Source organism: Rhyacophila brunnea, unplaced genomic scaffold, assembly GCF_057557595.1.
Source record: "Rhyacophila brunnea isolate RB1 unplaced genomic scaffold, BYU_Rbru_1.0 scaffold_67, whole genome shotgun sequence".
In the NCBI taxonomy this organism is placed as follows: domain Eukaryota; kingdom Metazoa; phylum Arthropoda; class Insecta; order Trichoptera; family Rhyacophilidae; genus Rhyacophila; species Rhyacophila brunnea.
Genome location: NW_028233336.1, coordinates 147,779 through 161,940, shown reverse-complemented (window position 1 = coordinate 161,940; position 14,162 = coordinate 147,779). Strand labels below are relative to the sequence as shown.

General features: G+C 25.3%; 1 protein-coding gene across 1 annotated transcript in view; it reads right to left on the bottom strand.

Annotated features, from left to right (window-relative positions):
* Positions 1 to 5,767, bottom strand: part of LOC147065018 (uncharacterized) — a 93,969-nt gene extending 88,202 nt beyond the window's left edge. The window contains exon 1 of the mRNA XM_085957352.1: positions 5,746 to 5,767. Coding sequence (XP_085813478.1) covers positions 5,746 to 5,767 — 22 coding nt within the window. The remainder of the gene's footprint in view (positions 1 to 5,745) is intronic.
* Positions 5,768 to 14,162: the final 8,395 nt, after the last annotated feature.

The following is a 14,162-nucleotide window of genomic DNA, read 5'->3' as shown; positions in this document are numbered from 1 at the left end:
AATATTATTCTAGAAAAAACCAATAAAGTCGTAAATTACAAATAAACTAAATTTTTTAATTTAAGTATGATAGTGTAAAAATATACAATAAATTACCTACAGATTAGACATTAATTTATACTTCTTTCATTTAATTTCTCATATTAAAAAAAATACGTAAAGATGTAAACCAAATTTTTTAACAAATAAAAAAGAATTATATCTTGTAAAGCGACTAAGTATGGTTTAAATTACAGTAAATATTTTTAAAAATATTATAAAGGCTTTAATAGAATTGTTTACATCTTAGAGGCCGTAAAAGTAGAGAAAAAACACAAAATATGTCTTAATTCAAATTATTTTTTACTTCCAAAAGTAAATTCGAATTTAAATGTATGTTTTTGATAACAATTTTTTACTTGATCAAAAATATCTTATTTTACAAATACCCCATTTAAATTTATAAAAACTAAATAAATTCTCCTTAAACCCTCTAACATGGTGAGCTCGAATTAATTGTTATCTTTGAAAAACAGAAATAGTAATTGAAAAAATTAGCTGGCTTGATTAAAATGGCTTGCTTTTCCTATTACTTTTATTTTTCAAATACTAATGATTTTGTTTAAAAAACAAATAAATAATTTAATAAAACCCAATTTTTGAAGACACTTTTTCTGCATAAAATATTCAAAAAAGCTCGTTTATATGTTACGACCTCAAATTTCCGACTAAAAACCTCTAGGGTCGAGATTATGATTTCTTATAAGTAGATTAAGCACTAGAATAACTCAATTTAGTTTATTTTTCGATATCCCATTGAAACATTGGATTTTAACCCTACATTTGTTTCATAATATTATATATTTGTGTCTCGGTAGATATAAAAAAAAGTGCGGTAGCGGTTTGTTGCAAAATGCGTATAACCAAATTCATTTATTATAGAATAACTACACTACCAAACTAAAAATATCATAAACACTGGCTTAATAATAAGTTAAATAGGACTTCGAATTATATTAGATGTACAATTAATACCATAAAGTAAAGTACATACATTTTCCGGTGTGTTAATCAATTATTCTTTATGCAGAACCTCTTTTCCGTCCAGACTAATGTGGTTTTTGCAGTTTTCAATTTTTGATTTGCTATTTCAATGATGGTCCCGGATACAATATTTTTAGGCAAGCGGTAATATTTGAAAAAAAATTCATTTTCAAGATGTTGTCTCTGTTGAATAATGTTCTCCTAAGTATTATAGTCGTACTCTTTATTTTTTCATATTAAATGGTTAGTTAATAGAAAATAATGTTTTTACTATTGGCTGGTGTGATTTATTTTATGACACACAGCCAAAGATATTGTCTTTCTTTATACACCTTCGAGAAGTACACTTAACAAATTTTTGAGACGTCAAAAACCCTAAATCACCCCAATAAAACCGGCAAAGGAATTAGTCGAGCATTTTGTTAAGTCTAGAATGGAATTGTTTTGCATGAAAAGTTACTTTTTCCGGTATTTTCATAGCTAAATAAAAATAAATTAAAAAATAAAAAACGCACCCAAAAATGCGTAATTAAAAATGAAAATCAATCAATTACCACATTAATGATAATTTTAGTAATTTTTACATTGAATAACTTATTAAAAAAACAAAAAAACTATATAGGAAATCGTATTACTATGCGTTAGTTGTAGAATTGATAAATATGCAATGTTAATAGACACATTTTATTTTCGAATGGATCCACCAATCAAACTCTTAAAGAACAGCATATAAAGATAGATTTTTTGAGCTATATGAATAAATTAAGGTATTTATAAAATTATGAGAGGGATGACGCACCAGCATCTTAAGAAAATTTTGATCACATATTAATTTTCTCAGAAATAAAAAGAACAAAAAATAAGAAATAATAGACATTATACTATTATTTTTATGCAAAAAATATAAATCGCATTTTATCGGCACCGATCGGTTATTTTGTATATTGATGTTATTTTACCTTTCATTCTTGTATTTGTAGAATCAAAAATATAGATTGCGCTAAAGAATGTATCAGATCAATACTTTTTTTTGCATCACATTCTCTTTTCAATATTCTGTGCAAGCATTTTTTTATTGGGCTTATTAATTCTCAAATATTTTTTAATCCTATGCTTGTATATATTCCATTGATTTCATAGTATTATAGACTTCTTTCTAAACAACTTTGGTTTTTGTGGCCTCAAACATCCCATATCATGACGCTGTAAACATTAATAAATATCCCATAAAACTATTTATAGAAAATAAGTCGGTAACTAGTGTAAATTTCATAACTTACAAAATTTATACCATAAAATGCACATTTAATCAGAAAAGAAAAAATATATTAAGATTTCAAAAATATTCTGATTTTTCAGCACCAAATATTGTTTTTTTACGGTCTTCTAAATAATTTAAGGTGGATTTAGATGGAATAAAATTATTTGTAACATTTTAAAGTTGTAATTAAATTCATACTTCGACATTTGTAGATACAGTTGCCATTTGAATTTAAAAAATGGTGAAACTCAGAGAAAACAGTTTGATAAAGACCAGTTTCTCGATATTTTATACACCAATAATTATGTAGGCTACCTTTAGGCAAGTTTAAAAAGACAAAAATCATTTATTTAAAGTAAGATCTATGTATGGATTAACTTAGTAGCACAAAATGAAGAAAAATATCAAGCAATGTAATTTAGAAAAACACTTGAATAGCAAAAATTGAAAGAAAGAAAATCATCGAGAAATGTTGTTAAGATGAAGAGTCTGAGATAATTTTGAATCAAATATGTTTGATAGAGCAATCTAAAGTATTAAATGAACCAATTCATATGGCATTAAATACAACTTTTATATAAATGTAAAGATTCATTGATCAACTAGGGTTTTAAATCCAATAAAAGCTTATATTTGTGTATTATATCTGTTAATTTAATCATATTATATATTATGTATAAAAAAGCAAATCTTGTTTTGATTTTCACTTTATTACGGATATTTCAGAGATAGCATTCCATTTATTCGGTTGGATGTATATTCATCATAAAACAAAAAGAATTCTAAAAAATTAGGATTATAACTAACAATAAAGATGTTTATAAATTCTTCCGTTTTCAACCAAAAGCCTCTAATTACGGTAAAATATCTTTAGATCTCGGGATGGGCTTTTTTAAAAATACCTTTAGATACAATAAATGCTAAATATCCAGATCCCCTGCTATCATACAGAGATGTCGGTAAATTTTCTAAGATTTATTTAAATACAATAAATTAAATAAACATAATAAGATATTCACTCCATTTTTTATGACATTTTGCAATTTTTGCTGGGTTAAACTTTTGAATTTTTCGTTATTTATCTTTGCATGTGGAATAAAATTAATTAGAATCGATGAAACATATTTTAATTTTGATATAATTAAATTCTAGTTGTTTTCATTTTATAATAATTAATTTATATTTAATTGACCTAGCCATTTACATAGGAACCATACCCAACAATTTTTAAAATCCTTCACGAAAATATCATACAAAATTATCTAAAAATCAATAAAAAAACAATCTAGAGTTACTAAATTCATATTATATCTATTTTATTAAGATTTAATATAATATATCAAAAAAAACTATAACAAATGATAGACTTTACAGAGAAAATAATACATGATGAGCTGAAGGGTTTTGCTGGTATAATTTTTTTCTTATGTAAACACATGTTCTTATAAAACCTATTTTTGATATACTTGCGAAGTCTAACCCCTGTTGTTTGTTCAAATTTATTGCAATAAGTTTAATTTAGCATATCTATAATCGATAGTAAATATAATGAATAATGTTAAATTAATTATTTTATTTTATAAATATTGCTACTTGATTTTTTACATAGAATGCTTTAAAAATAAAGAAAAAAAACAAAGCAATCATATATGATAATATTTTAGAGCCTATTTGTCGATAAGAATATATTTATTAAAAATAAAAGAACAATAAAATATTTCTTTAGCGTATTTTACATCTCTTTTTCATGTTTCCAATATTGTTAGACAAGAATTTTTTGCTTTTCTCTTCCATACCATAACCAAAACGACCTTGTTAAGAATAAATGATGTTCATTCTTTCTCATGTGTTTACATAAAAAAGATAGCATGCTATGAAACATATCTGATCGCATAACTGAATTTTTTGTTTCAACTTTAATCCGTGATTTTATCGGAATTCTTGGATTAATGGATCCTTTTTACCTAATAATAGAAATTATATTCAATATCAAACGGCATAGAAAGGCTTTTCCCTTTCATTTATCTAAACCAAAATCGGTTTCTATGTAAAAATGATGGAATTATACTGTATAAGCGATATATTTTTTCAGTCAATGGTAAGGGTATTTATCCCACAAATTAATGTATTAGTTCAAAAAATTATTAATGCAAACTTATTTTGGTTTTGGAATAATATTAAATATCCTTATATAATCCTTTAGTCCCCTTATATGCTATATAATTAATACATACGAATATTATATTCCAGAAATTATCGTTTTACATAAATATAATTATCATCTACACATAAAATAATACCATATGTGATGACTTGGGATGGGGTGGTCACAAAATATCATAAAAAATATGTTAAGGAGTTAAAAATACCGGACGAAGTAGAAGCATACATGCAAGCTCTCACACTCCGCAAGACACTTGAACTCATCTCATTTGAGAGAAGAAGAGCAGTTGATGAAGATGGATCAGAGGAAGGTGTCAAAAGACGCATCAAGAGGATGAGCAATATTCCCAACACGCTAAACACGTCTAAACAGATAAAATCGATAAAAAGAAACTTAACCCATAAATAAATTAAAATAAGCTTCATCTACAAATAAATATAATTATCATCTACACATAAAAATTACTGTAAATTATTAAAGCGGCAAATTTTTTAGCAATTTCTTCTTGATTTAAGTCGGAATCGGTATACTTAAATCTGGTGCTTAGATTATCTAATTAGCACTTTAAACTCGTACTAAAAATCAATACCATAATAAATTTTATTTTAAAAGGAGCAACACGGCATTAAAAAAATTATGCTTATATATATTTAGTAGTCTAATGCTTAGTTGTTTTTTAATCTTACAAATTTATCAACAAATTTTCCTATATCTTACTGATGAACTGGTAGATTAACTAAAAAAATTACTGAATGGGCCCAATGAACAAAGTTATTTTTAGTTATCATCTATTTAGAACGCAAATAATATATAATGACGGAATTTCTGTAGTTTAACACAAAAACTGGTGCTATGAAAATAAATTACCTCTAAACATTTAAAATAGAATTGTATGATTACAAACTATTCTATAGTATACCAAACATGGCAATGACACAATAAAACATATTTAAAATTTGGATTTAATTTTATCCATGATTTAAATTCAAGTTAATAAAGAATTTCACGTTAATTAAAATGAAATTTGAAGCTTTTCTGTAATTTGCATGTATACTCACATATTTTTTTTTCCAGTTAGCTTTTTATTCTTAGCTCGAACAAAACTATAAATTCCTCTAAAAAAACACATTTAATAAATTATTCTTTTAATTTCATCGTCTTTACAATTTTCTTCCCTCATGACTTTTAAATTCACGTGCCAAGCACAATTCTATTATTTTTTTGGTATGCTTGAGCTTCTGTTGGAATCCTCAACTCTTATATACAACTTGCGATATTTTTTAGCCCAAAAATTTACCTTTCATGTCATATTTCCCCATTATCTTTTTGCATCTGTAAATAGGAGTATTTAATTCTATAAAAAATCAATTTTTAATATCTTTATTTATATTAAAAGAGGAGGTGGGCGGAATTTCTTTCCTACAGCATTTACACTCGACATTTTATTTGAATGAAACAAACATTTACAACACACATCATTATATCGTGAATATTTTATAGCGAATACGATTATTTACCATAAACCAAATATTTGTTTTTTTGAATATTTATATCTGATAGTTGTATATGTTTGTATTTAAAAGAAAAAAGTTATAGATACACTATTTAAGTTTTAAATTGCAATATGAACATTTAAAAATATGTAGCTTAGTTAAAATGCCAGCGTGTTATATACAGGGATGCTCTATATGTAACACTTAAATGTAAGGGTAAATTTACTGAATTTATATTCTATTCGAATCATTAAGATTATGTTGATTATGTTGATTATAAAAAATCAACACGTGTAATTTTTCTTTTAATATTCATTCTGTATAAATTATTTATTTCAGAGTGTATGTAACGGTAAACCACGTCAGCGACAGAATTACGTGCTTTCGCTTGAATTTATGAATAGGATACCTTAATTTACCATTTTTGATATATTTTAGCTTGATTCTCTACTTTTTTTCGAAGGCGTATTTTGACTGTAGATGTTTCGATAAACATTACAAATAATGCTTAAATTTTTTTGGCAGCGCGAATTAAATAGAAAACGTCAAAAAGATTTAAATTTAAAAGACACAGCGGGATTTAGGGAGCGTCTTTAAGCATTAAAAAATGCTTTTTATTAATTTAATTTACAATTTATGTGTTTTAATAAAGGTTTTATACTTTCGTTGGTAAAAATATGCAAAAAGATATTACGGGGTATAGCTTTTTCGCGTTTCTACAAAATAGCTTTGAATAATTTATTATTTCTCGTTTTTAATGACATACCAATAGCCTTTTATATTTGAAATTAACATATTTTCTAATTGTAGGATATGGATCTAAGGTGAAAATTTATAGAAAAATGCTAGCAAGCCAATTACGGTTATAGATTCTTTACAAGATTTGAGATATTTGAAAATTAAACCTCATTATACAAAAAAACTATATCTATAAGAATGATTTTTTTGTGATTTAAATTTAAGTCTATTGCGGTATAACGAAAGGCTAGATATTTTTTATTTTTTAAATGAATATGTCATGATAATTTAAATACTTATTCTCAAAAACACAATATAAAAGGGGATTTTTTCCCAAAAAATACAAAGTAGTGATTTGTACTCTTTTCATTGGTTCGATTGATAAAATCAAAAACAGAAAATATGAAGATGTGTATAATTTAATAGGTGGGTTTTTTTTAAATTCTCACTATACTTCTTTATGTATTTTCTATAAAAAAAACCATTATAGTGCCTCATTATACACGATTTACGAATAAATTTCAGAGTTTAAGTTTTTTACACGAACTGCCTCTAGACTAATATAAAAAATGGTGATATAAAATCATTTCGTTCAATAAAATGAACATATTTTAAAGTTTTTTTTTTTGAATTCGTAATCCTTTATAAGTATTATGATTTATAAATCTATTTGAAGAACTTTGAAGTTTATATTTCATTGATAACGGGATTCTAATCATAATCCCACATATTCGAATAAATAAATGAACTATTTGAAGACTCAAGGATTTATACTATGCAATTTTTTATAATTATTTTTTGAATTTTAGAATGAAAATATTTAATTAGTGAATAAAATACGAACTTTTTTATTTAAATTATTGATTTACACTTCCATCTCTCGTAAAATTCACAAAAGAATATTTTTCTGATTGATAAGTGGATATACATTTATTTATGGAAAAGGAGATTGTAAAAAAATATATAAAGAGAGAATTGTGATTTTATGAAGAATAAAATGTTTTTATATATATTAATGATAGTAAGACCCATAATGTCGATAGAAGAAAAAAATAAACCGGATTCTAAATACACATACATGCCAATGCTTTTCTGTATGCAGTACTTTATGCAGAAAGAAGATTCAAAGATATTTGTTGATACAGCATGCAAATATGATCTCGATACAATAACTTTCAAATTCAAAGAACTAGTTTCGAAAATACCAAGTACATCACAAAAAGAAGCCGCTGAAGAATTGATCAATGGTGTGGAAAAAATGTGTTATTTAGAGATTGATTTGTTGATGCCAAAAGTTATACCAATAAAATATATTCAACGAGCTAGTATAAGACAAACCAAAGATGCCAGCCCCGAGTCGAGCAATGATATCAATACAAGAATATTAACGGTAGAAGAGAATCCAAATAGGGATCGTTGTTCCAATATAAACAAAGAATGTGATGAATGTCATGAAAAAGATTGTGTTTGTTCAAAAACAGTAGAACTTTTTAATAAATTCTTAGCAGATAATTTTTTGAAGGCTGGCCAAGATTTTGAGCCGGCTGAAATTCCCGATACAGAAATGTAGAATTTTGAATTTGAAAATGTGCAGAATGATGAACTAAAGAATTTAGTAAAATCCTTGAATCAACTATGGAAAGTATTATATAAACAAAATAAACAAGACAAACTGAATGAAAGGGGGTTTACAACGAGCCTCATCTATCTAAAACATCCGTTTGTTATTCCCGGTGGAAGATTTCGAGAGATTTACTATTGGGATAGTTATTGGATAAATGATGGAATGCTTGCTTGTGAAATGGAAAAAACCGTTTATAATAGCATTCTTAATTTTGTGGATTTAATTGAAGAGATTGGATTTATTCCAAATGGAACAAGAGAATATTACAAGGAAAGATCACAGCCACCAATGTTTACACAAATAATATATGATTTTTACTTCAAATATAAAAGAAAGGAGGAATTCATAAATGAATTACCTCGAATTTTAATGGCATTAGAAACGGAATATAAGTTCTGGATGGAGGAAAGAGTCAAAGAATTTGAGTACGAAGAGAAAAAATACAAGCTTAACATATATTGTGTCGAATCAAATTATCCAAGGCCTGAATCTTTAACAGAAGATATGGACACTTTGAAAAAATTATTAGAAAATATTGATGCATTCGAGTACATCTAAAATGAATCTGAAATTGCAGAGATTAAAGAAATGATTAAGTCTGGTGTTTTCAATCCAAAATATCGAAATAAAGTCAAGGAAATAGAAAAGGATCTTTTCTCTCATTTAAAATCCTCAGCTGAATCGGGATGGGATTTTTCATCAAGGTTTTTTAGGGATGGTGAAAATATCTATACCATTTGTACAAATGATATTATACCTGTAGATTTAAATTCAATTTTGTACAAAAATGAAGTTTTGTTAGGAGAAATGTTTGAAAAGTTAGATGATAAACAAAAATCTGATTATTATAAAGAAAAAGCAGAGGAACGAAAAACGGCAATAAATGCAGTTCTTTGGGATGAAAATTCCTGGTATGATTATAATTTCATGAAAAATACCCACACGAAAACTAGGTTTTATTTTTCCAACGTTATGCCGATGATTGTTGATATAAAACCACCTGGGGATAAAACTATCTACGAAATCCTCAATCTTTATAAAAAGGAGTTATTTGGATATGAAGGAGGCATCCCCGTGAGTGGGCATGATAAAAATGTTGATTTCGACCCTTCACGAGAAGACCCTGAAAATGGTAGTACTGATACCAAAGCGACTTCATTATCAGATGAATATGATTTAAACACAATGAGTAATGCAAAAAGTCAAAAGGAAAACAAGGATCAACAATGGGATTATCCAAATGTTTGGGCTCCACACCAACAATTTTTCATAGAATTTTTGCTTAAAAATAACTTAAGACAAATGGCACTACATGTCGCACAATCTTTTTATAATGACATAGTCAAGAATTCTACCGATAAAAAAGGCAATAATAATCTATTTTATGAAAAATATGATTGTGAAGACTCGAAGAAAAAGGGTGCAAATGGGGAATATGAAGTTCAGATAGGAATCGGGTGGTCTAACGGTGTTATTCTTAGATTAATAAAAGAATTTGGCGACGAAATATGTAAAGAAAGAGATTTCAAAAAGAACTACATTAATTTTTATAGAAATTTAGAAAATATTTCACGAACAAATGCACCCAACGGAGTTAAAGTTTCCGAGATATTTAAGAAATCTGAGAAAATTGATCAATATGTGGAGATTCATGGTTAGGTGTAAAATAATGCCTTGAATACATGTTTTTTTTTCTTGGATTTTAATTTTGAAAATAAAAACAATGGATTCATTCATCGAAATACTTATTTTTTATCCTATTTATTCATTTATCTACGAAAACTCTAAATACTGGTCGTTATAAAATAAAGTGATAAATTGAAAAAGGTTTAATCATGTAAACACATGAATATTACGATTGATGAACTATTTTAGAAAAATTTCGGTAATTAAACTGAAATGCAAAAAATAAATAGAGAAAAATAAGGTCTCCGAAGACTCATATAGTTTTATTTCATCTCTATGTTTTAAACGCTTTTTGTATGTCTTTTAATTGATTTGGATAAAAAAAGCAAAATAAAAAATATGTTGAATGGATATATGAATTTCACATTTTTACTTTCAAGTGTTATTATTTTGCTTATCAAACAAATAGATCCTCAATCTATCTGACATACATAATTATAGACTAATATTTTGACATAACGCATTTGCGAGTTTGAAATTTCTTCAATTCATGAACACTACCAAATATATTAATCAATGAACAGTCTAACACAAATGATTTAAAAAAACTTTGCTCATTAAAAGATATAAAAGAGATATACAAATTATTTATATTTATATTTTGGGCATTTTTTTATATGAGCCGAAGAAATGCATTAAACCTTACCAAATCAACCTGGTATATTTCAACCCATCGATCAATTTATTTAATTTTATAATTGTGCCCGTAAATCGGGTTCTATTATCACTAAAGGGATGTTAAATGTTAGTTTCGTATTGCATTCCGGTAATTTTATGATTTAAAAAAACTAAGTGGAAATTAGAAAAATTAGAGTGTAAATAAGAAATAAAAGACCGACTTTTCATATATTAAAGGAATAATTACATTTAAGATAAAAGATATAAAAACACGGGCATTAAAACATATAGGAAAAAGATAAATTTTCTAAGGATGTAAAATTGAAAATTATAATAATAAATACATTCGAGCCTTTAAATTTCTAAAATGAACAAGAAGCATCTACATATGGTGTTTCTAATTCAAAATACAATTTGTATAATATGAAATTGGCAACAATAATTAATTAATAAGAGGTATTTCGTTCATTTTCTATAGTTTCTAATTAACAATTTCTATTCTAATAATTCCATTGGTGTTTTGATATCACATATCGTTATACTTGTGTTCCTTTTTTACCATTCTATTTCACTACACTATAAAACATATCGGGAGTTTTTCACTCGAAATTGCCATTTAGGTGATTTAAAAATATCCATAGTGTTAAATTGCTCTGTCTTTACGACAGAATTACATTCATAATGACAAAATTAATATAAAAAATCTTTTAACACGAATAAAAAAATGTATAAAGTATTTTTAAAAAAGAAAAGTCACCGAGGAAAATTTTTTTTATGATTTTTTTTGTATTAAGAAGATTTAAATAATATATTTACACATTGAATTATTACGATACCTTTTAAATTTGTTATAAATATTATATTACAAAGATATTTTTATTTACGTTCGTGCTCTATTGACGAATAATATGTGCAGGCTTTGTCCGATCTTTAAATATTTTTATAAAAACATATGAGATCTAATAAGACACACAGAAATTGATTGTTTTGCTATTTTATTGCAAATTTATTTTATCTTAAGTTAGAACACCCATTTATTTCTGTAATGTCTTATATTTTCAAGGATTAAGGAATTGACTTATTTTTTATAAAACCTTTTCCCAAGATTTCTCTTTTGGTTTATTGTCGAACATTTTTCATAGAAAGAAAAAAATTACAAAATACAGTAAATTTTAATTTTATGACAGGAGAGTAAACTTTATTCGTTTAATTTATTCCCTAAATTTAAAACTATAGAAAATTTTTTTTTTTAATATTATCAAAAATTTTGAAAAAACATATTATATGATTTATTAAAAAGTCTTAAAAAACGACATTCAATATTTACAGCCAATAATTCAAAAAAAATTGAACCGCAAGAAATTATGAAAATTTAGTGGCCATTTATGAATAAAATAATCGCCGGTGACAGAAAAAACAATAAATTCAAGTTTCATGCAAGGTGCAGATGAACAAAATTTAAAAGCTAAACATACCCGAAAACTTTTATTTTTCTTTGAAATAGCACCATTATTACCATAGAATAAAATATTGGATCTTGTAATTATGGAATATAACAAAATTTAACATGTTATAAAGGCTTTAGTGTTTGATATTTTTTTTAAATTAAAAAGAAATTTATGTTTGGTCTAGATCCCAAAACCTAAAATTCGCAATATATTTTTAAAACTCGATTATTAAGATTTTATTATGAAAAAAATGCAAAAATTGCATATGATACCACCATATTTGCCAAAAAAGGAATTATTTTTAAATAAATGTATATATATCAGATAAAAATTCTTTTGCATGGTAACAAGTAGTTTTTATAGTTCTCAAGTTTAGTGACACTCTTTATGTACTAAAAATTCTTTATATAAACATTTAAATCTACACAATTTTTTTGTTTTTTTTCATATAATTACTGTATTTTCCCGTTTTTTTGTAATATTCATTGGCTAAAATGTCTATAATTTATAATCGAATTGAATATATTTACCTTTTTTATCATTTTTCAGTATGATGTTATTGTATTTTATTTAACTATATTTATAGTCTTTAAGTAAATTTATAATATAAGTAAAGTAATCTGCATATATTAAATCACTTTAATAGTTTTTAGGGATCAAGATATTTAGTATACATAATTGGCTCTTATCCGGTAAGAATCACATGAATATCATAAATAATTTTTATCTGAAAACCAATTCATACAGTAATATTTTCAGTCTTATCAACCCCTTTCCACAAAAAAAATCTTTTATTGTATCTGGATATATCCCTCTATCAATAAAATATAATCTTATAACCAATCAAAGCTAAGATAGGACTGGTTAATCTATAAAAAGTCGAAGTAAAGAATGAATTACAAGACCCTTGAACATTTAGCACAAAAAGATTCTAAATTCACACAATTAAAAGACAGCCTTAAGACAACTTTCTCTTCAGTTAAGATCTTAAAAGATCCACTGAATATTATAAAAACATTGGAAGCCCAGAATTTTAATGCTTTAAAAATCCATTTATAGAAGGCAAGAAAATACGTTCAATCTAGATTTATATGTGCTATAATTTTTTGCATATTAAAAATTTCGATAATTACCTAAAATAATTTTTTTATGATCAACATTTTACATAATATTGGGTCTTTGGTATAAAATTCAGAAATGAAATGAGATAAGCAGTTAAAATTAAAAAAACTTCGATTTTATAAACTTTACTCGAGTTTTTGAGTAAGCCGTCATGAATTTTAATGGTATAAAAAATATGCACTTTTGCAAAGTGAAGATATTATTACCAATACCTCACGCATTTTTAAAATGAGATAAAGTAAAAGAAATCGGTTTTTTTGCTTCATAAAAACAAAACAGATTCTACTAATAGCAGATTTTCACTGTATATTATACTTCTATTAAATAATATGATAAAAATACAGTACGGTATAAAATAAAATAATGCGAAAAAAATATTTAAATCTCTAAATTTTCATTAAACAATAATTAAAACTTTGAATATAAATATTAAAGGGCAATTAGAATAAAACTGTCCATTTTTTCTAAACAATTCAGATATTACAAAAATAAAAAATTGTTGTTGCACCCTCAAAAATACAATTCTGTGTTTTAATTATATATAATTAAGCCTCTAAAAATGTTTTTATTGATAATAAATCCACATAAAAATACATAAAAAATAAAGATATTAAATATAAATATTTTTATTTCTATTATAGCAAATAAAATTTCAATATATGTTTACAATATATATTCAAACTTTCTGTTTTTAATACTTTGGTTTTATATATTTTGATTATTATAGCAAAAATTTTACCTGGTGAAAATAAAAAAAAAGATTTATAGTATTAAGAATTAGGGTTTATAATAGTTTCTATCTCCAGCGTTTGTACTTTGTCGTTGGAATTAGAATTTTAGTAATATATAAATAAAACATAGCACTGAACCCCGAACCTCTAAAATGTAAGATAAATTGTACTGGTTTTTGATTTTTATATCCCCTTAAATTATAACTTGATTTTAAATCATCGAAATCTCTACTTTTTAAACATTCTGGAAATAT